The sequence below is a fragment of the Phocoena sinus genome, chromosome 5, assembly GCF_008692025.1.
Source record: "Phocoena sinus isolate mPhoSin1 chromosome 5, mPhoSin1.pri, whole genome shotgun sequence".
NCBI lineage: Eukaryota > Metazoa > Chordata > Mammalia > Artiodactyla > Phocoenidae > Phocoena > Phocoena sinus.
Window position 1 is genome coordinate 38,283,084 of NC_045767.1, and position 24,095 is coordinate 38,307,178.

Below are 24,095 nucleotides of genomic sequence, written 5' to 3' on the forward strand. Positions count from 1 at the left end.
TTGAGTGTCCACCTGCCGATGCAGGGGACACAGGTTCGTGCCCCGGTCTGGGAAGATACCACATCCCGCGAAGCAGCTGGGCCTGTGAGCCATGGCCGCAGAGCTTGCGCATCCGGAGCCTCTGCTCCGCAGCGGGAGAGGCCACAGCAGTAAGAGGCCCGCGTAATGCAAAAAAAAAAAAAAAAAATCCTCAACAAACTAAGAATAGAAGGAAATTACCTCAGTGTAATAAAGGGTATATAGTTGTTTTATATTTTTTTAGACACACCAGAATTCTCATGTTTACTGTTTGCATGGTGTATCTTTTCTCCATTTTTTACTTTCAAATTGTATCTTTATGTTTAAATGTTTTGCTCTTGTAAATAGGATGTACTTGAGTTTTGCTTTCAGATGCATGCCAATAATCTCTTTTACTTGGAGTATTATTTCCCATTTACATTTCATATAATTATTGATATAGTTGGGTTTAATATACACTTTTTGTTAAAAAAAAACACAAAACAACAAAAAAAACCCAAAACAAACAACCCCCCCAAAACAAAACAAAAAAATAAAGGGCACATACATGATAAGCCCACAGCTACCATCATACTCAACGATGAAAAACTTAAAGCTTTTCTTCTAAGGTCAGGAAGGTCTTAGAAGGATGCCCACTCTTGCCACTTTTATTCAACATAGTACTGGAGGTCCTAGCCAGAGAAATTAGGCAAGAAAAAGACACAAAATGCATCCAAGTCAGAAAGGAAGAAGTAAATTATCACTGTTTGCAAATGACATGTTCTTATATGTAGAAAACCCTAAGATACCACACACACACATACACATACAGAATGTTAGAACTAATAAACAAATTCGGTAAAGTTTTAGGATACAAAATCAACATACAAAAATCAGTTGCATTTCTATACACTAACAAGGAACTATCCAAAAAGGAAATTAAGAATACAATCCCATTTTCAACAGCACCAAAAATAATAAAATACTTGAGAATAAAGTTAACTATGAAGGTGAAAGACTTTTACATCGAAAACTACTAAACACTGATGAGAGAAATGAAAGAAGACACAAATAAATGGAAAGATCTTCCATGTTCACGTATCAGAAGACTTAATATGTATTAGTTAAAATGTCCATGCTACCCAAAGCAATCTACAGATTCAATGTGATCCCTATCAGAATCCCAATGGCATATTTTACAGAAATAGAAAAAAATAATCCTATAGTTTATATGGAACCACAGAAGACCATGAATAACCAAAACAATCTTGAGAAAACACAGAACTAGAGGCATCACACTTCCTTATTTCAAAATATGTTATAAAGCCACAGTAATTAAGATAGTATGGTACTGGCATAAAGACAGACATACGGACTAATGAAACAGAAGAGAGAACCCAGAAATAAACCTATGCATATACAGTCCACTGATTGACAAGGGTGCCGAGAATATTCAGTGGGGAAAGGATAATCTTTTTGACAAATGGTGTTGGAAAAACTGGATATCCACACACAAAAGAATGAAATTGGACCCTTATCTTCACTCAAAATGGATTAAAGACTTAAACATAAGACCTGGAACTGTAAAACTTCTAGAAGAAAACATAGGGGGAAATCTTCATAACATTGATCTTGGCAATGATTTTTTGAGTATGACAGCCAAAGCAAAATTAGACAAGTGGGACTACATCAAACTAAAAAGCTTCTGCACAGCAAAGGAAATCATCAACAGCACACAAAGGCAACCTACAGAATGGGAGAAAATACTAGCAAACCATATATACCCGATAAGGGGCTAATATCCAAAATATATAAGGAACTCCTACATTTCGATAGCAAAAAAAATAAAAACAAAGCAAAATGACAATAACAAAATCCCCTCCCCCCCCAAAGCTTCTAAAAAACCCTGTTAACAAGTGGGCAAAAGACTTGAATAGACATTTCTCCAAAGAAAACATACAAATAGCCAACAGGCATATGAAAAGAGTCTCAACATCATTAATCACCAGAGAAATGCAAATCAAAACAACAAGAGATCACGTCACGCCTGTTAGGATGGCTACTACTACTACCACCACCAAGTGCTGGTGAAGATGTGGAGAACTTGGGAGCCTAGTCTAGTGCACTCTTGGTGGGAATGTCAACTGGTGCAGCCACAATGGAAAACAGTATGGTGGTTCCTCAAAAAGCTAAAAATAGAGTTACCATAAGATCCAGCAACTCCACTCTTGGGTTTTTATCCCAAAGAGTTGAAAGCAGGATCTTGAAGAGATGTTAGCACTCCTATGTTCAATGCAGCAATAGTCACAATAGCCAAGATATGGAAATAACCTAAATGTTTGTTGATGGATGGGTGGATGTAGAAAGTGTAGTATATACATTTAATGCAATATTAATCGGCCTTAAAAAAAAAAGAAATCTTGCATTTTGTGACACCGTGGCTGAATCTGGAGGACATTATGCTAAGTGAAATGAGCCAGTCACAGAGGACAAATACTGCACGATTCCACTGATACGAGGTATCTAAAATAGTCAAACTCATAGAAGCAGAGAGTCGAATTGCAGTTGCCAGCGGCTGGTAGAGGGAAAACTGGGTGTTGCTAATCAACAGGTGTAAGGTTTCAGTAAAGCAAGATGAACAAGCTCTGGAGATCCGCGCAATATGGTGCCTAGAGTTAACAGTACTGTGTTGTGCACTTGGACGTTTGTTAAGAGGGAAGGTCTCATGCTAAGTGTTCTCACAACGATAAGAAAAGAGATGGAACACAGTCAACGTGAGGCGGGTGGCTGAGATCTCAGCACTGCTGGCTCTGGGAGCGGAGAGACTTTTTTTTCCATCTATGCTTATGCAGTGGGGCTTATAGGTGCACCCGAGGGGAATTTATAACGTTATACAGGGTATGTAAATTGGAAAATTATGTCCCCGCGGAGGAGAGAATTCTGTTTAGAAATGTCATGGTTCTCAATCTAAATGCCTCGTTAAATACAGATTCCATATGTGGTTTTATGACTCCACATGCTAACTTTAAAGAGTGGATACATTCTCTCTCTGCTTTCTCAGAACAGGCAGGGTGCATTTGAGACTGTCTAGCATGACCTTAGTCTTACAAAGAGGAGGAAACGACAGGACTAATCCAAGGTCACTCTGTTAACCCAGGTGCTCCCTCATTCTGCTGACCAGACCAAGGTTAAACAAATAAGTAGGGAGATGATTTCATTTCATCCCACTGTTTCCAAAAAAAGAATTAAGAGTTGATGAAATGAGGCAGAGCACTGTGGTTGTGACTTCCTGTGCTGTCATCTTCCCTCTCCGGACAGGAATTACTCCCCTTTCAGGTCACCTCCCTTACATACCCACAAACACCCTCCCTGCTGACTTTTGTATGCCAGGCTCATACACACAGGGCAGTTATTTTACCCAGACCTCTTCAGAAGTTCCCTTCTCCCTCCCTCTAGGCCTAGCCACACTTGTCCTGAGCTACGTAAGTGACCTCAGAGGTAGTCTGGATGCTTCGGTACAAGAATCTCCTCTATGCATCCCTGCCAAGTGGCTGGCCAGCTGGCTTGCACACTTTCATGAATGGGGAACTCACCACCCCTGGAGGCAACCCACTCTTTTCCAGAAGGGACAAAAATAATAATAGTCCTAAGTGTGCCTCCTAGGCCTCAAACTCCTGAATTCTAACTTCTGGAGCCCCCAAGAGAGAAGGGGCGGCTTTGTCCATCAGAGGGTTAGGGAACCCCATGCAAGACTCCCTCCTCCGGTTTCCCTGCCCACGTCAACTCAGGCCCCAAGAAACTTTTCCTTTAAAGCCTTGAGGTTTTCTCAGGCCAAGTTGTGCACTGAAGCCAGCCCAGCCAAGGGTACTTTTACTTAAATCATCTCAGTGTTGCTCACTTATGACTTCCTAATACCCATTTTATTAAGAAATATGACTTTTAAGTATTTCTAAGGATAAGTAATTATACTGATAGGCAGCCTTTATTAAGGGGTAATTCTGGGCTAGCTGCTTTATTGAACACCTTGCATGGATTATTTCTTTCAGTATTACGTTAGTCCATTTTACAGATGCAGAAACTGAAGATCAGGTTATGTGGTTGCCCAATGGCACAGAGCTGGGGCTGGGACTTGGGCGTCCAGGCCCTGAACCGCCCCTCTCCCCTGCCTCCCTCTGGTTCCTCCGTTTGTGCAGGAGTGCTCACCGCATTGAGGCCACAGAGCTGGTAACAGGCCATGGTGATGACCACAGTGATGACCTGCCAGCGGACAGAGGGACTCCTGAGCAGCTCCAGCACGGACACCAGACGGCTGTTCCTCTGCTCGCGGCTCTCCGCCAGGACCTCCTCCACCTCTCGGGAGACATCCTCTTTGCCCAGGAATGTCTGGAAGGCTGCCAACAGGGACAAGCACAGATTTCAGTGGGATTAGGATGTCCGTTGTGTCTGATGCTGGGTCCCACAGGGATGGTTGGTCCAACCAAGACACACTCCTTGTCAGGGATGCAGCTGGCAGGGATCTTTGAAACCACGGAGCACCAAGTCTTTGTTTAAAAGTTGGAAAACAGAGGCCCTGAGAGATGCAATGACTTGCCCAAGGTCACTGAGCTGGCCAGGAGAAGAGCCAAGAGAGAACCAGTGTCTCCTGATCGACCCCACAGCAAAGCAGAGCATGCCCAGGGTTCAAAGCCCGTCTCTACCACTGGGTAGATGAGCAGTGCCCCGTGCCTCGCATGGCTCCTGTAATGACTGGGTGATGGAACACATGCTAAACCCTGGCTTCATGAATGTAACTGAGCCCCTCCTGTTTGCCCGGCCCTGTGTGCTCATCCTCATAGGAGACATCCAGACAGAGGTCAGATTGCCACTTGCTCAGGATGTCCAGGAGTCGAGTCTATCTTCAGAAGGAGGATTGAACTAAATGACCTCCAGGGTCCTTTCCACAAGCCCCTCTGAAACACAGAAACCTGGGTTGGAATATTCTCAAAGAGCTAACCTTCCCAGGATTCAAGCTCACCCATGTGACTCAGGCCTTTCCCAGACTGAACACTGCAAATTTCCAGCTTCAGGGAACCTGTCATTTTTTTTTCTTTTTTTCTTTTTTTTTACCAAGCCCTTAATTGTGTAAACTTCCATGGATATATGCACAAATGTGGGCTGTCTGATTAGACCCCTGAGATCACAATAATCAGATCAGGGGAGATGCTTTTAGAACATGGATTTAAATATTCGGCACTTAGATATTCATCCTCCTACAGGGATGGTGGCTATGGTGACGGCTCCTGTGGACATTCCATTCCAGACACAATGGGCATCATCCCTAGAAACACTGCTCTGCATCACAGGCCATGTGAAATTGCTCTTCTTAGGTAGGAAAAAAAAAAAAAAGCTGTTAAATTTCTCCAGATTCTCCAAGAAGCAAGCCCAGGAGTATATTGAAAACTGTCTCAGAATGTCTCTTTTGTAAGCTGTAATTTAATATTTTTCCTAGCATTTATTAAGGGTAAGTGGAAGAAACAGCGGAATGAGTAATGTTTCTGCAGCATGCACTAAACCATAGTATTTCTCAAAGTTCAAAAATGCAACATTCACGTGACAAACTAATCCTAGAGTATTAAGGCAAGAAAATATTTATCTCTCCTCCCTGACATACATGCTTTCCATATAAAATAAGGAGAACTTTAGACCTTCTTTTTTTTTCCTTTTCACCTTGGCTGCCAGGAAACTCTCAGCTAAATTCAGTGTTCAACTTTTAGTGTTTCCTGGAGCAAAAATCTCTCTTCTTCCTCTTAAAAGTTCTGTTCTCCTTCTTCTTTTAAATCATCCACTTAACTTTCCTGTTGTATTTATGTTCATAAAAAGTTTGCTTCTACTTGTCCCACACCCCTCCTTCTGTGGTTCCCCTGAATGGGTGACGAAGAGTATCTCATGCGACTGGCCTAGCAGACATGAGGGTGCGCCACTCAGGCTCCCTTCAGGAAAGGACTTGGCTTCTGGGCTGTGAGGAGGTTGGTTAGTCGACAGGCTCCAGCTCTTAGCTTCAGGGGCATGCATCTCATCTTTGAAGCCCAGGAAATGCTATTCTCATAGTGGTCCCGGAGGTCTCTGAGACTGTCCTCTGTTCTTTTCAATCTTTTTTCTTTATTCTGCTCTAGAGTTGTTATTTCCACTATTTTATCTTCCAGGTCACTTACCCGTTCTTCTGCCTCAGTTATTCTGCTACTGATTCCTTCTAGAGTATTTTTAATTTCATTTATTGTGTTGTTCATTGTTGCTTGTTTCATCTTTAGGTCTTCTAGGACCTTGTTAAATGTTTCTTGCATTTTCTCTATTCTATTTCCAAGATTTTGGATCATCTTTACTATCATTATTCTGAAATCTTTTTCAGGTAGACTGCCTATTTCCTCTTCATTTGTTAGGTCTGGTGGGTTTTTATCTTGCTCCTTCATCTGCTGTGTGTTTTTCTGTCTTCTCATTTTGCTTATCTTACTGTGTTTGGGGTCTCCTTTTCGCAGGCTGCAGGTTCATAGTTCCCGTTGTTTTTGGTGTCTGTCCCCAGTGGCTAAAGTTGGTTCAGTGGGTTGTGTAGGCTTCCTGGTGGAGGGGACTAGTGCCTGTGTTCTGGTGGATGAGGCTGGATCTTGTCTTTCTGGTGGGCAGGTCCACGTCTGGTGGTGTGATTTGTGGTGTCTGTGGCCTTATTATGATTTTAGGCAGCCTCTCTGCTAATGGGTGGGGCTGTGTTCCTGTGTTGCTAGTTGTTTGGCATAGGATGTCCAGCACTATAACTTGCTGGTCGTTGAGTGAAGCTGGGTGTTGGTGTTGAGATGGGAAATCTCTGGGAGATTTTTGCCATTTGATATTATGTGGAGCCGGGAGGTGTCTTGTGGACCAGTGTCCTGACGTTGGCTCTCCCACCTCAGAGGGGCAGGAAACCATGCTGGGGGAACAGAGCATGTGGCGTGGTGTTGGGGTTGTCCTGCAGCCAGTGAATGGCCGCCACCACTGCCCTATCATCACCAGAATCCTACCAGCTCTGGGCAGGCGCTTATGCTGGTGTGAGGCTTATGACCTGTCATACCAGAGGCTGGGTCTTATTCAGGGCCTGGTATGCAGCAGGTGCTCAAACTATGTTTCATAAACGTAACTGGACCCTACTCATATTTGCTAATGTTTAGTCCAGAGGAGAGGGTGCTCTGGGGGGAGAGGCCTGGATGTGGGTGGGGTTGGTCTTGTTCTCCTTGGCCCTGAGCCAGACAAGGACCCAGGGCAGCAGCTGTGATGCATCGGATGTCAGGTCGTCACAAGAAAGAACTGTCTGATTGATGTGTTCAGGGGTGGGCTGGGCGGTCTCTTGAGCTGTGAGTTCCCCATCCCTGGAGGTAAGCAAGGAGAGGCCTGATGACCACCTGTCAGAAATGTTGTGGGAGGAACCCAGGCATTAAACAGGAAGACGGACAAGCTCTCTAAAGCAAGTGTAGAACCCCAGAATCATGCAGGTTCTATGGGAGACTGGGGCGCGGCATCTGTGGGGTGGAGGGGGAAGCAGTGGGACCGACAGACACATGCAGTCGTAACTAGCTGTCTGTCGAGAGAGAAGAAAGGGCTTTAGCAACTGGTCGTCTACGAGCCATTTCAAAAAGTCATTTTCTATGGAACACAACCATCCCAGAGGAGTCCGTCGGCTTGAATCTCCAAGCCATTGCAATAGCTCATCCCATCTACCCCAGGGCCTCCCCTCCGGCTCAGCCTCCCACCTCGCCCTGGCTTCCGGACTCACACCTCATTCATATTCCTGGCTGTGTTCCAGAGAACTTGAAAAAAGAATGAGAATTTGCATTTCCCAAGTGGAAAGAAACCCCTCTGGGAGGCACAGTCAACTCCCGGGCTGCGAAAGGGACCCGTTATGTAACCAGATCTTGTACCAGTTAAAGACTCGCCTTTATTCAAGGGGACTCAGGACACCTGGCCGGCCTGAGGAGTCTAACATTTATTGTGTGCCTAATGTGTGCCAGACTCTGGGCTGGGTGTCTTACAGACTTTGCTGCGATTCCTAGTGTGGTTTGGTCCCCTGAGCCTCAGGAAATTAGGAAATACGCCGGAGATCCCAGGTCGAAAGGGAGACAGTCAACTTTCCAACCTGCATCTGTCTGACCTTTCTTTGCGCACACCTCAAAGGATGACGAAAAGAAACTGCGGAGCTGAGAAGCTACCGGAAGCAAATTCAGTTCATTTCAATTAACCTGCGGCTTCTGAGAGCTTGTGATGTACAGCGGGTGCAGAGGTCTACTGCGCTAAGGAAAGAAAAAGGCGCGGTTTCTGCTCGAAGGAGTTCTCTCAAGTGGGAGTCAGAATGTAACTCACTGCCACTCCAGGCAAACAGTGATGGATGCGGGGTCTGCAGGAGCCTCAGAAAACCCCTGCCATTTAACAGATGGAGAAACCAAGGCTCAGTGGGATGACGTGATGTGCCTGTGTCACACAGGAGAGCCGGCATTTCCACTGCTGCACTGCCTCTGCCCACAGGGGTGATGCAAGCCTAGCTCAGAGGATGGTGATGGGAGGCAGTTACAGACAGCAGGCCTCCTGGTATCACCCAAGCTTGTTCATCTTGCATAACTGAAACTTTGTGCTCATTGATAGTAACTTCCCACCCCCCTTCCCGGCACCCCGGTCCCTGGCAATCACTATTCCACAGTTGGATTCTATGAATTTGACTCCTTTAGATCTCTCATGTAAGTGAGATCATGCAGTATCTGTCCTTCTGTGACTGGCCGATTTCTCTTAGCCTAATGTCCTCCAGGTTCATCCATGTTGTCACATATTACAGGATTTCCTTCTTTTGTAACGCTGAATAATATTCCATTGTATGTATACACCACATTTTCCTGACCCATCCATCCAACAATGAACATTTAGGTTGTCTACACGTCTCGGTTATTGTAAACAGTGCTGCGGTGCTAATAGGAATAGGGGTGCTAATACCGCTTTGAGATCTTGATTTCGATTCTTTTGGATGAAATTCCAGAAGTGGAATTGCTGGACCATACGGTAGTTCTAGCTTTCATTTTTTGAGCAACCTCCAAACTGTCTCCTGCAGCAACTACCCCATTTTGCATGCCAACCAACCGTGTGCGAGGGTGAAGGTTTCCAACTTCTCCACTTCCTCACCAATACTTGTTGTCTTTTGTTAATAGCCATCCTGACAGGTGTAAGGTGATGTCTCATTGTGGTTCTGATCTGCATTTTCCTGATGATTAGTGACATTGAACTACATATATATACATACGCCATTTGCATGTCTTCTTTGGAGAAATGTCTATTCATGTCCTTTTCCCCTTTGAAAAATCAGATTACTCATTTTCTTGGTTTGTTTGTTTGTTTTTGCTATAGAGATGTAGAAGTTCCTTATTTATTTTGGAGATTAACCCCTTATCAGATATATGGTTTGCTAATCTTTTCTCTCATTCTCTCATTCATGTATTATTATTATTATTATAATAATCTCTTGATTATTACCTTTGCATTGAAGAAGCTTTTTAGTTTAATATAGTTCCACTTGTCTATTTTTGCTTTTGTTTCCTGTGTTTTTGGTGTCAAATTCAAGAAAATCATTATCAAGACCAATGTTGTGAAAATTTCCCCGTTTTCTTCTAGGAATTTTATATTTTCAGGCCTTACGTTTAAGTGTTTGCTTCGTCTGGAGTTGATTTTTGTGTATGGTGTACAATAAGGGTCTAACATTCTTTCACATACAGTGATCCAGTTTTCCCAACACTATTTGTTGTAGATACTTTAGCCCATAGCTAACATCATACTCAATGGTGAAAAACTGAAAGCTTTTCCTCTAAGAGTTGGAAGAAGGAAAGGATGTGACTCTCAACCACTTCTATTCAGAAGCCCTCACCAGAGCAGTTAAGTGAGAAAAAGAAATACAAGTCATTGAAATCAGAAAGGAAGAAGTAAAATGTCCTTGTTTGCAGACAACATGACCTTATATATAGAAAATCCTAAAGACTTCACCAAAAACTGTTAGAACTAAAAAGTCGATTCAGTAAAGTTGCAGGATACAAAATCAACATACAAAAATCAGCTGTGCTTCGACACACTGACAATGAATTACTTAAAAAGGAAATTAGGAAAACAATCCCATTTGCAAGTATCAAAAAGAGTAAAATACTTAGGAATAAACTTAACAAAGGAAGTGAAAGGCTTTTACACTGAAAAAACATTAATGAAAGACACAAATGAATGGAAAGATATTCCATGATCATGGATTAGAAGACTTGATGTTGTTAAAATGTCCATACTACCCAAAGGGATCTACAGATTCAATGAAATCCCTATCAAAATCCCATTGGCATATTTTACAGAGATAGAAAAAAATAATCCTATAATTCATATGTAACCACAAAAGACCATGAATAGCCAAAACAATCCTGAGGAAAAAAACAAAACTGGAGGCATCACACTTCCTGATTTCAAAATATATTACAAAGCTAAAGTAATTAAAACAGTATTGTACTGACACAAAGACAGACAATAGACTAATGAAACGGAATAAAGAGCCCAGAAATAAACCGCTGCATATATGGCCAACCGATCTTCACTCAAAATGGAATAAAGATATAAACATAAGACCTGGAACTGTAAATACTCCTAAAAGAAAATGGAGGGGAAAAACTACATAACATTGGTTTTGGCAAGGATTTTTTGGATATGACACCAAAAGCAAAATTAGACAAGTGGGATTATATCAAATTAAAAAGCTATTGTAATCTAAATAGTATGGTACTGGCATAAAGACAGACATACAGACCAATGGAATAGAACAAAGAGCCTAGAAATAAACCCATGCATATAGGATCAACTGGTCGAAACAATCTGTGGCTTTGAAATGGGAAAAATGGCAATGGGACCAAAGGCTCACATTGGAGTGAGAGAGAGCTGGGCTACAGCAGATTCCCTCCCTATATAACCTGGAAAGTCACTTGGCAGCTAAAACCTCAGTTGCCTTCTGTAAGGAACTGGAGTTAATATCAACACCAACAAGACTAACCAGCATTCATGGAAGGCTGCTCTGTGTGTCAGAAGGTACTTGTAAGAATCAACTGACACGGTGTATAATAGGTGAATTATCCCCGGTGAACGATAGCTATTAGAAGTAGCTTTTGGAGGTAGAAATAGTGGAAATACTTGTTAAAAACAAACAAACAGGAAAGCAAATGACAGCAAAAATGGGCTTCCTCCCAGGTCAGTGTCTGTCTCACCCAGCCACAGGTATTCACTGGTTTATGATCAACCCTGCGACTGTGGATGGATTCCTGCCCTGTCTCCCTTCACCTAGTTCATGTCAACACATCTTTTCACCCCAGCTCAATTGCCACCTCTTCCAGGAATCTCTCCCTGATCTCCCTCTAATCATCCCAAAGGAGCTCCACACTCCTCCCTTTGTAGCTCCTGGCCTGGGGCAATCTCACACTAGTCCTGAGGTTTGCCTGGCTCCTGTCGGGCTCTCTCACTGACTGCTTGCTTCAGGACCAGGGGTCCTGTCCGGTTTTGCTCCATATTTTATCCTTCAGGCTTAGCACGGTACCTGGTACACAGTAAAAACTCCATAAATAAGTGGGCATCGAATGAGTGGTGACCTAGTTTACTCACAATGCAGACTCTATTACAATGGGCTTCTCTAAGCTGCACTTCAGACTTGCACCTTCAGCTCCTACAGAGGGTCTGTATAAAAAAAGAAAGCATAGAAAAATATCATTTTCAATTGCTTTAACTTTAGTTCAAGGCTCTATTATGAGTCCCAAGACCCCCCTCTGAAGGGTCCCTTGTAATAAACGGTTTTTCGAGTCGTGTGTAAGTAAAGTCTCTCTCTCCTGAGAAACTGATCTGCGTCTCCTAAAGGGAGAGCCTGTGGACGCCCCAGTGCCTTTCTTGCCCTGGCTGCCAGGACGCTCAGAGACTAATTTGGTTCCTCCTCCTAGAAAAACAACAGAAATTCTTCCCGCGATGTAGGCGATTTCCAGGCACTGTTCTAAGCCTTCTGTGTGAACCAAATCATTTAAAGGTTCAAAACAATCCAGTGAGGTTAGTGCCACAGAGAAAAGCTCCAAGATAAAGGCTGCACATAACCAGGAAATGGCAATGAAGGAGTATGAACCCCAGCAGCTTGGCTCAGAAAATCTGAGCTCTTAACCTCCATGGTGTGCTACCTCAACATAGCTCTGTGCAACCTGGTAGGGGTTCTTCCTTCTCCTTCCAGGGCCCTGAGTTTCATCTGTAACACACACACACACACACACACACACACACACACACACACGTGCACACACATGCGCTCACTTGCTTATAAGCTGCCTCAATTTTTTCCTTGACTCCTATAAAGTAGAAGATGGAGTGGCTAACACGTAATAAAAAGAGAAAAAAAGAAGCCTCTAGGGTGTGGTGTGGCAAGGCCATTTGACCTTTAACCTCCAGCTTCTTCATCCCTACGATAAGGACCATGTGTCCAGGTTCCCTCACAGCTTTGTGGTACTTACTCTCCCATATGCCAAATACAAGGGACTGTAAAAGTTATGGCCACTCTTGCTCCAATAAACCACTGATATGGGAGCAAAAAGCTAGTGGCAGGGTGATCATGGTTGTCTAGCAGGTTAGAATCACTGGGGTCACCGTCAAATGCAGGCTGGTCCTCCCCTGAACTTGGCCCGAAGCTCATCTCCTGCGCCTTTGGGGATGGGAGGGGGCGATGAGAGTACAGTGGACGTGGGCCAGGAGAAAGGGCCCGGACGCTGCTCAGCCACTGACTTGCCTGGGGCCTCAGGCAAGGCGCTCACCCCTCTGGGTCTCAGTCTGCAAAATGAAGGCGGTGCGTCAGCTTTGGCTTCTTTCTGTTTCCTGAGGCTGGAGGAAGGTCTAAGCTGAGCTGAGCTACTCTCCTCCAGACGCGTTCCATTTGAGCCAAACTTTGCCCTCATGCTTTTTGGTCAACAATGTATGACCCAGATTCTGTGGTTTTATAAACAAAAAGTCAGGCAAGCTTAGGTTCAAGAACCAGCCCCACCACTTACCAACTGAGTGACCCTTAGCAGGTTGCACCAACCTCCCTGAGCCTCTATTTTCTCACCTGTAAAGTGGGGGTGAGAACGCAGATCTCTTAGTTGAGGAACGGTGTAACGGGCGAGCCACTGGGATGGGCCCGGGTGCCGCAGGTCCTTAGCACGTGACAGGCCCTCTCCTCCCTTCTCTTGGGCCACTGCACAGAGTTAGGACGCCTTCCACCTGTGCACCTGTGTTTTAAGCAGGGCTCGTGTATTTGTCCATTTATTCAACACACGTTTATTGAGCACCTACAATATACCAAAAGCTAGCTCTCTGTGAGCCCTAATCTCAAGTGCTTGAGATTTGACCTTGGGGAAGGGCAGCCTTCAGGTCATGCAACAGTCTCCATGTCTGACAACAGCTTCACTTTGAACTGGAGCCTATCCTGAATACTTCCACGATATTCCACGTCCGGTTCCTTCCCTCTCGCACACGATCAGACATCCCTGCCTGCACAGCCTTCCCTGCCACCGCGAGTGACAGCAAGGAGTCTCGAAATGGGGTGACTTCGTATATATACACATGCTTTGCTTTAACCTGCAAAACGTCTACCCTGAGGAAGACCTCTCCAGGGCAGAGGTAGAAACTATCAAGGCAAAAACATCAGAAAGTCCAAATTCTCTGAAACATCTCCCTGCTAAAAATGGCTGGTCTGCATCCTACAGGTCCCTCACTCCTGTCTCCTCCTCTTAGCCTCCTTCTCTTCCATGTTTCCAGGGCAACTAAGCCTCCTGTCCAATTGCCATGAACAACTCCAAGTGTGAAGCACAGAGCTTCGAGAAGCAGTGTGCTCTGGAGACCAGAGGACACACTGTGCTGTGAGGTATACTCTGTACTCTGGTTTCGTTCATTCTTTCAACAACTGTTTAATGAGCACTTACTACGTGCCAGGCTCTGGTCTAAGTGCTGGTGTTCTCTGCAAAGAATAAAACAGGAAAAGTCTCTGCCCTCAGGGAGCTTTCACTGGAGTAGAGGAGACAGATGCTAAACAAATTAACATAGAACTATGTAAGTTCCGGTAGCTGATAAAGTTCCAGTAAAAGAAGAAAACTAAATCAGGGTGAGTGATAGTGAAGAGAGGAGGATGCTGTTTGAGCTACTGTAATTGGGAAGATGTTTCTGAAGAGATGCCACTGCAGCAGAGAACTCAGTGAAGTGAGGGCGCGGGGCCAGGCAGATACCTGGGGGAAGAGCCTTCCAGGCAGAGCAGCAGGTGCAAAGGCCCGAGGGTGACATGTGCCGGGAGCATCCCACCATTTACTAGTTGAGTCAGATCCTGCCCACTGGGACTCAGTCCCAAATCACACTTTTAGAATCTCTCCTGGGTCCCTGGGGCTAGAAGCCCGCAGACCACATTCCCAGGACTCCGTGCTAGCCCACTCCTGTTAGAGTCCCCCCATAAGAGGCACTGATGTGCACCGAAGACAGGAGGAAAAAGACTTTCTTCTGCATCTGGTTGAACCTCTGGCACCGTGAGCGGTGGCAGCTCCTGCTCAGTCTCAGAGACAGAGGCTCTTGCGTCCCCCCTGGCGATGACACCCGCCACATTCGTGCCAGCAGCTCTAGCATCTGCTCTGCGGCGGAGATGGGCTGCCTGTGGATTCAGCGAGGAGGGAGGACTCGGGGCTCGAGCCTGAGTGGTGACCCTGGGGGACCCAGCCTGCTCCTCTGCCCCAGCACCTTGGCAACAGGTCCTGCATTCCACGCCTCTCTGTCTGAAATTTTATTCCTATTATTCCTGTGTCCTGAGGGTGACATTGACCAGTGTATCGACCTGCTCAGGGACCATGACGTCATCTCCCTGAATCTCTCTGAGTCTTAGTCTCCTCATCTGTATAATAAGGAGTAGAAACTTTGTAGGCCTTTTTTTTGGGTGAGGCTTAAGGCAATGGCTGCAGTATACATACCTCTGTTAGTTTCCCATGGCTGCTGTAACAAATTACCACAAATTTAAAACTTGGGGGCTTAACACAATGCAAAGTATCATCTTACAGTTCTGGGGGTCAGAATCTGAAAAGGGTCTCACTAGACCGCAAGCAAGGTGTTGTCAGGGCTGAGTTCCTTCTGGAGGCTCTAGGGGAGCCTTGCCTTTTCTGGCTGAGGCTGCCTGCTTTCCTTGACTCATGGCCCCTTCCTCCATCTTCAAAGCCTGCGCAACCTTGGGCCAAAACCTTCCCATACAGCTGTCTGCAGGCTCTCTCTCTTCTGCCTTACTTTTCCACTTATAAGCATCCTTGTGATTACACTGGGCCCACATGGATAACCCAGGATAATCTCTGCATCTCAAAGTCAGTCAACTAGCAACCTTCATTCCACCTGCATTCTTAATTCCTTTGCCACGTAACTTAACCCGTTCATAGTTTCTAGGAAGTAGAGGATGTGGACACCTTCTGGAGGTGGGGGCATCATTATTCTCCCTCCCACACTAGCACACGATAGAAACTCATATGATAGAAACCATTTTGAGCCCATTTTATTTAGTGCCATCTCACTGCCCCTTGGGTGGGAACAGGACACTCCAGCAATGGCATTTGTGACCACCCTGTAGTGTGAGCCCATGAGTGGTAGCAGACCCTGGGTGCCTGTTTTCCAGGAGCCCTGGGCGCAACCCGAGATCCTGCCCCAATGTGCCAGATCCTGACCACGGAGCCTGCAGCTGGACCAGCCTATAGAAATTAACTCGTCCGTCCTGACTACACAGGTGGGGAAACCACAGCCCAGAGAAGCAGCACAGCAGGACCAGGGCTCCTGATGCCAGCAAGGGTGTAACACTGGATTCTGGGGTCTCTCTTGGTGCTTGCTGTCTATAAGGGCTTGACAAGACTGATACCCAAGAAATAATTAGCAAGGATGTTCAGAGGATGCACCTGCTGTTCCAGGAGTCCCACGGCCGATCATTCCTAGCTGCATCTCCCTGGCAGACCGCCCAGGCAAAGCTGATAAGTCCCGTAGCCCAGGTCTGGAACTTGAAAGTTTTTATTCCACTGCTTCCGGCAGGAAGCTCTGTGGCTCATAAAATATTTAAAAGGACATTGTTGCTATTTCATTAAATACCCAGTGTACGAAGAACGAGTTTTGGGATATCTGGGGATCTGTTTGGGGATGTGTTCTGTGCCCACCAAGCACATTCATGAATTCTTCATCTCTGAGTCCCGAGAGTGGGTAAATGTCTTCTGCTGCCCCCTCCTAGAAAATGGGGTGATTTTTGTAGAACCCTCAGCATTAGGGCCCCGTGAGACGTGAGGTGACAGGTAACTGGCAAGAATCTCCCTCTGGGAGTCAGGGGCCCTGGCATTTGAGCCCCTGCTCCATGGATGGTCAGGTGGCAGGGACGGTGAATGCCAAACTCCTCTGGGTTGAGTTGCTCGGCTGTGGGAAGGAGAGGCCAAGCTGCCTTCTCCCTGCCCAGGAATTTGGTGAGACTCACTATTTTTAATGACTTTCACAGGTGAATGCTCTTCAACAGTTTGGACCATGCATTCAAGTCCTTGATTTTTTTTCTTATCTATTCGGCACGCAGCTAAGTGGAAGTCTATGTTGGATGCCGGGGAAGGGGGAAGGTAGGGGGTGTGATGCTCAGCACTCAAGGAGATGCGGTCCCTGCCAGGGAGAGTGACATAAACAGCAGGTGACTCTACTGTGTCACCAGTACCAGCGTGAGATGACTAGGGGAGTGAGGGATGGGGTAGGGCTGAGACGGTCAGTGTTGTGTGTCAACTTGGCTGGGCCACAGAAAGCAGATATTTGGTCAAACACCAGTTTAGCTGAGGGTGACATTTACATCAGTAGACTTTGAGTAAAACAGATGGTTCTCTGGAATGTGGGTGGGCCTCACCCAATCAGGTGAAGGCCTTAAGAAGTAATGACTAAGGTCCCTGAGGAAGAGGGAACACTGCCACCAGATGGCCTCCAGACTCGAGATGCAGCATCAGGTCTTCCCTGGGTCTCCAGCGCCAAATGTGCCAATTTCTCAAACTAAATCTCTCTCTCTCCCCCTCTACACACACACACACACACACACACACACACACACACACACACACACACACACCCCATATTGGCTCTGTTTCTCTGGAGAGCGCTGACTAGTACAGGGGCCACCCTGACCACCTTGGGACCCCAGGGAAGACGTCACTCTGTCTCACTCCTCCTCTGAGTGCACTGTTCTAGAGGCGTGTGGCCTACCACACAGTGGCGGCAGGAGGACGTGTTCACAGACCCCCAACTACAGGGCTAGACCTGACCAAGGGCCACAGCCCCTGGGCTCTGTAATCCCTCACCCCGGGTGTCCAGGCCAGGCTTTGGGGGGCAGCTCACAGCCACTGGCGGAACACAGCCAGGCAACTAAGGTGGCCTTGCTCCTGGGACACACACAGGGCTCCTCTGGGGCTGACCTTGGCTGGAGGACGTGTCAGGGCCTTGCCGAACCTTCCCTGTCCTGTGCAGCACCTAGACCCTTCTGCCCAAGCCCTGTCCCTCTCTTCTCCACCGGGGGTTGGGCTGGTCCCATGCCTATGATCTCTCTACCTCCCCTGATCCCTCCACATTCCCTTCACATGCACTTATGCCAATAAGTTCCTGCCCACTGGTCCACCTGGTGTCTGCTTCTTAGAGGACCCCGACTGACAGTTGGCAGCCCAGACACTGAATTCAGAACCCCTCAGTGGGCTGCACTGAGCCTCCTGGCATAAGTAGGAATAAGCTGGGCAAGAAGGAAGGACAAGCATCTTCAACGAGACGTCCATCTCCTGGCCTCTCCACAGCCCTTTGAGACAGGTCTGGTATGACAAGATGACATGGAAGGTCTTCCCAAGGCCCAGGACCTCTCTGCATGACCCCAAGTTCTCGGCTGTGTCCAGGATGCTCATGGCCTGTATGGGCAGTTGTTTCCTTCCCTTCCTGGACAAGGACCTACCTGATAAAAAACAAGTGTTTGTTGACTGACTGTTTTGGCCACATGCTTATAATGACCACAGCCGTTGTTGCTACAGTGTTTTTGCACACTGCAAATTATTCTCACATCCATGATCTTATTTCATCATCCTTCCGGTCCCTGGAGATAGGCATTTGTGCTGTTCCCATTTCACAGATGAGAAAACTGAGCCTCATCTGAGACGATGGGCAACTTTCCTGGGCTCACAGGGCTATCGTGTGGAGAAGCAGAGACTGGAACCCCAGAGGCTGGGCTCCTTCTTTGGAGTCCACATACTATGGCTTCCAAAGAGCCTGGGAGCATCAAATAGAAGCAGTGATGTTACCGGTATAAAGAAGGAAAGAAAAGTGTGTAAACTTAACGGCTGACACCAGCATGTCTTTCATGGAAAGAACTGTCTTCACTGAGAAAAATATTTTGATAAGTGCCTAGAGTAGGAGGGTTTGCTGAACGTTTGCATGGCGGCTGGCTCCAGCTTCAGAAGAGAGGGAAGCTGTTCCACACACTAGAAGAAGAAGAAATTGGAGCTCAGGGGCCCTCTGAGCAGGCAGAGCGGGCGAGCAGAGATAAGAGGGGAAAACAGAGGCTGGTGAGAGGCAGGAAGTCGGGCACCTTGGGTAGCGCGCCCCTCCGGAAACCCTCCAGTGATCCTGTGGGCGTGACGGCTGCTGTGCCGTTTGAGGAAACCAAAGTAGGTGCTGAAGTTCAAGTTGGGGTTATTAGGCTGTAAGACAGGGCAGCATGCAGGAATGCTGGTGCCCAAGACAGCTCGAAGCCCAGAAATGCTCAGGACTTCAGAGACACTTGAAGAAGCCTTTGAACATCCTCATGCTGTGGAATTGAGGGGATAGGCAATTCCTCCCGGCACTGAGGGGCACGGGGACCCCCAGCAGACCCGGGGGCTGCACAAGGATGGCACCGACCACAGGCACAACGTAGAAAACATCCTTTGCTTTCCTGGAACCCTCTGTGATTCTCTAAATTTAAAGTGAGTGTAAAATAACAAATGTTGGCAAAGGCGTGGAAAAAAGGGTACCCTCGTACACTGTTGGTGGGAATGTAAATTGGCGTAGCCATTGTGGAAAATCATATGGAGGTTTCTCAAAAAACTAAAACTACCATATGACCCAGCAATCCCACTCCTGGGTATATATCCGAAGAAAAACAAAAACCCTAATTCGAAAAGATACATGCACCCCAATGTTCCTAGCAGCATTATTTACGATAGTCAAGGTATGGAAGCAACCTACGTGTCCATCGACAGATGAATAGATAAGGAAGATGTGCTATATACATACAATGGAATACTACTCGGCCATAGAAAAGACTGAAATTTTGCCATTTGCAGAAACACGGATGGACTTGGCGGGTATTATGCTAAGTGAAATAAGTCAGACAAAGACAAATACTATATGATCTCACTTATATGTGGAATCTAAAAAGTACAACAGACTAGTGAATAAAGCAGAAAAGAAGCAGATTCACAGATATAGACAACAAGCTAGTGGTTACCAGTGGGGGAGGGGCCTTAAAGGGGTGGGAGAGGGTGAGTACAAACTATCAGGTGTAAGATAGGCTACAGGGATGTACTGCACAACACAGGGAATAGAGCCAGTATTTTGTAATAATTTTTAATGGAGTGTAACCTTCAAAAAATTGCATGAAAAATTTAAAAAGTAATCTATGCAAGAAATTAAAAAACAAAAAAAATAAAGTGAGTGCAAGTGGTTAACTCTCAGTCTCTCGCTCTTTGGAATGAAGATGTGCCTTTGTGCTCTGGGAGCTTGGGGCTTTCACACGGTGGTTTCTGAGCTGTGTTTTGCCGCTGCTGTGGACCCCTGGGTGTTTTGTAGGAAGGTGCCTGTCTCCCTGGACTGCTGGTCCTTTGCTCTGCAGCCTGTCCCATCAGCGGGCTCTTCAGCCAGGCAATGCAGAGCCCTGGGAGACAGCTCGTCCAGGGGCAAAGTGGGGAGATGCTCAGAGGTCACTCATCGCTACACCGTAAAAGTGAAGGCAGAGTGACAACAGGGGCGGGCCCTGGTCTTCCAGGAGCAGGTGACTGTGCTGTTGGGGGGCAGAGATAAGACCTCATAGGGACTGCATCTCCTTCTTCTGCCACGTCCCTCTGCTGGGTCCAGGAGATGGTGCCATCTTTCTAGTTGGCAAGTGTGAGCCCAGGGCACTAAATGGCCCCCTTCTCTCTTTGGTGTCTCCAGGTGGACACAGTGTGGCCGTAAGCCTCTAGGCAAGAGCAGGGCCTGGGAGGGGCTGACCACCCCAGGGCTTCCTTCAGTTGGTACCTTGGTACCTTGGGTGACCACCTGGGTACTTGGCTTGGGTTTTGGTGGATGCATTTGGGGGGCAGGAAGCTTCAAGAGGACCAGCTCACCTTGCACATCCTCCCTTATCAAGAGCCCACCCAGCACAGAGCACAGCAGAAATCTCTATCCAGGCCAGCCTTCTTCCCTTCCTGTCCTACTTACCTCTATTCTTTCCACACTTTTGTGATCACATGGATTTATTTTATGTTCTATTTTTTCCCCACTGAGCATTATGTACTAAGCACGCTTTCACCATGCTACAATCATCTTATAACTGTTTGTTACATAAGTGAATCAAGTTGGCCTGGGGATAGGATTTTTAGTTTCGAATACAGATGTGCAATCACTGACTTAACTGTTCTCTGATGCAATCAGCACATATCTGGAGTTCAACCCTGGCTCAAATATAGAAAATCACAATATGGCAGTGCACATTTTCCTGGCCCTTAAACCTAGCGACCAATGGATCAATTATTTTTTGCTTATTTTATTTGTCTCTATGTACATGCTGTGTCTTACAATTAGAAATACACTCAAACATACACTAAAGGCATCATACTGCCCTCTAGTGAATTCAGGACTGGAGTGAGGCAAACTGAGTTTGAACCTCATTTCTGTCTCTACTGGCCGTGGGACTGCAGGCAAGGGGCTCAACTTCTGAGTGTGGGTTTCCTATCTGCAGTCTCTGAGTTTCTGGAGACTTGTGATATTGGAGACAATGAAAGCAAGGTACTGGACTTGGAGCAAGCGCTCGATAAATTATAGCAAGAAAGTGGTGCGTGGGAAAGAAAAAACTTTAAAAGCTTCATGCAGGGCTTCCCTGGTGGCGCAGTGGTTGAGAGTCTGCCTGCCGATGCAGGGGACACGGGTTCGTGCCCCGGTCCGGGAGCATCCCGCATGCCGCGGAGCGGCTGGGCCCGTCAGCCATGGCCGCTGAGCCTGCGCGTCCGGAGCCTGTCCTCCGCAACGGGAGGGGCCACAACAGTGAGAGGCCCGCGTACCGCAAAAAAAAAAAAAAAAAAAAAAGCTTCATGCACACAGCCCTTTCACTCAGTTATTTGTTATAAATGGAAATCAGAATGCCCAACAATTTTGAGAATTCAAGTTAAAAAATGTTTAAACTACATTTAAAATGAAGGTAAAGTCATAGTTCAACCAGAACTGATTTTCCTTGCTTAACGTGATGTCTGAATTTCCTGTGCTGCTCTAATAAATCATCACAAATAAATCACCACTAGGCTTAAATCGGTACAAACTTATTTGACAGTTCTTGAGGTCAGAGGCCCAAAATGGGTCTCACTGGGCCAAAATCAAGGTGTCATCAGGGCTCTGCTCCCCCTGGGGGCTCTAGAGGATGGTCTGTTCCCTGGCCTTTTCCAGCTGCTAGATGCTTCCTGCATTTCCTCGGCTCCTGGCCCCTTCCTCCACCTTCAAAGCCAGCAGCACAGTATCTTCAACCTGTCTCTGACTCTTAACACCTGCTTCTGTTCTCACAGCTCCTTCTCTGACCCTGACTCTCCTCCTCCCTCTTTCACTTATAAGAAGACTTGTGATTACATTGGGTTCATCCAGATAACCCAGGATAATTTTCCCTGCCTCAAGACCCTTAAATTAATCACATCTGCAAAGTCCCTCATGCCATGCAAGGTGACATTCACAGGTTCTGAAAATTAGGATGTGGACATACTTGGAGGCCATTATTCTTCTGCCCATCCATGATAATATAAAAACAATAATAAGGAAACATGTTTAAGGCACAAACATGGGGGGGGGTGGGTAAAAGCAGCCTCACAGATAAATCCACGTGATGGTCCCCCCCTGTAAACATGATGGAAATGTCATGGAAAAAGACAGGAAAAGCTCAGGTATAAATGACGATTGATTTTTTAGAGAGTGGGTGATTTTTCCCCAACATTAAACACATTCTCCATTCCCAGAGCAAAAGATTTCAAATCACTTTATCCATAGAATCCCTTTCTTCAAATGCAAGGTCATGCAGAAATTCACATGGCAAAAGCAAACCATCTCCTTTTGATGTGCACAATCCTTTACAGTTTGCAAAGCCCTCCTCCCACAAACACCACTGTACTTGAACTTGTCTACCTTACCCAGAGGCAGGACAGTTGTGATGTTTCCCTTCTTAGGAATCAGGAAACCAAGGCCTAGAGGACATTGGTGGGCCTAGAGGGTCTTGATTAAGCTGGACCTTCTGCCTACTTCCATTGGCTCTTCCCATTCCTGCCTAGTGCTCAGACACCTCCAGAAATGAGAACTCCCCGCCTCCATAAGTGGCCTATTCCATTCTTACATCTCCTGTCTCATGGCGAATCAAGTCCTTCCTCGCTGTGGCTTCTCCCATTTGGTTCTCAATCTATCATCCGAAATAAGGCTGTTTTCTCTTCCCCTTGACAGCTTGTCAATGGTTTGGTCATGCCCCTGGGTCTTTTCTTCCTTAGATGGAACTTGGAGAAGGTGGAGGCAGCTACGACGGCAGCCCTCTTGAGCCATGAGTGGGAAGGAGATTGGGGGGGGTGGAGGAGACTCACATCATGGTGAGTCCTTTAGAGCAGAGACCTGAGACCTCTAGTTTGTACCTGCTCTTGATCTGCTACCCCATGGAGGGTCCATGCAGGTCCAAGGGCCTGGACCTCCAACCTGGCCAGCCTGAGGAATCTCTGTTCTTTTTGAAGACAGGTGTCGCGATGGTTTGGAAAAAGCTTGTATTTTCAATGCACCTCTAGCATGAATCCACTTGAATATACTTTATTCTTACCTTAATAAAAACCAGACTCCTTGTGACCAAGGTAATGTACTTCAGCCCCTAGCACAAAAGGGAATGAAGTCAGCTGTCTGTCATAAGGGCCATTGTTGGGGCTCACTTCTGTCCATCTGGCATGTGACCTTGCCTCCTGAACGTTTCTGGCCATCTCTGGGCTGCAGAGCAGTCCCTTAATCCAGCTCGGGCCACCGAGGCAGTTGCCCAGAGCATCCACGGACAAGGGGCGCGATGGCATCCCCTAAGGCGCAAAGGGAGCATTGGAAATGCAATGATATGCAGGCCAGAATGTGGCTGACGGTCCTTGTGGGTGGGGGTGAGACGACCGTACGGGTGTTCAGGAATGACAAATGAAGGCAGCTCCCACTAAATTCGGGGCTTTTACTGGCTCACCAGGTGCAGGCAGCTCATGAACAGCGCTCACGAGGCCTCATCTCTAAATACGCATCAAACAGCTGTTTAAGCAGCGCCACCTTGAAGGAATCGTGAGTTAGCCTCCGGAGCGCACGAAATGCCTCAGTCTGGCTGGTCCCAGCCAATGGGTACTTGAGTTGCTTTCTTTCCAGACAGTGGCAGAGCTGGCTGGTGGCCAGAGGCTATTACTCATTCTCCCCTCCTCCTTAGGAGCAGGGCCCGACTTTCTGTGACAACAGTGCACTAAAGGACTACATTTTCCAGCCTCCTTGGCAATTAAGAGGGGATCACATTCTGACCAAAGGGACCTAGCAGACGCGTGTGAGCCTTCAAGGAGACTTATTAAAATAGAAGGGCAAGTAATCCCTCCTTCTCACCCTGCTCCTCTTGGCTGGAAAGCAGGTATGATGGCAGCCACTTTGGACCACGAGGCAACCTGGGAATCTAGAGATGAAGGGCTCGAGGCAGATGGAGAGATGAAAGGAACAAGGTCCCTGACACCATGAAGAATTGTAACAGCCTTAGTCTGCCTACCTTCAACCTTTCCTTA

General features: G+C 46.6%; 1 protein-coding gene across 1 annotated transcript in view; it reads right to left on the reverse strand.

The window, feature by feature from the left end:
- Positions 1-24,095, reverse strand: part of SLC2A9 (solute carrier family 2 member 9) — a 176,017-nt gene that overhangs the window by 74,208 nt on the left and 77,714 nt on the right. Inside the window, 1 exon segment of the mRNA XM_032631748.1 lies at positions 4,201-4,388. Coding sequence (XP_032487639.1) covers positions 4,201-4,388 — 188 coding nt within the window.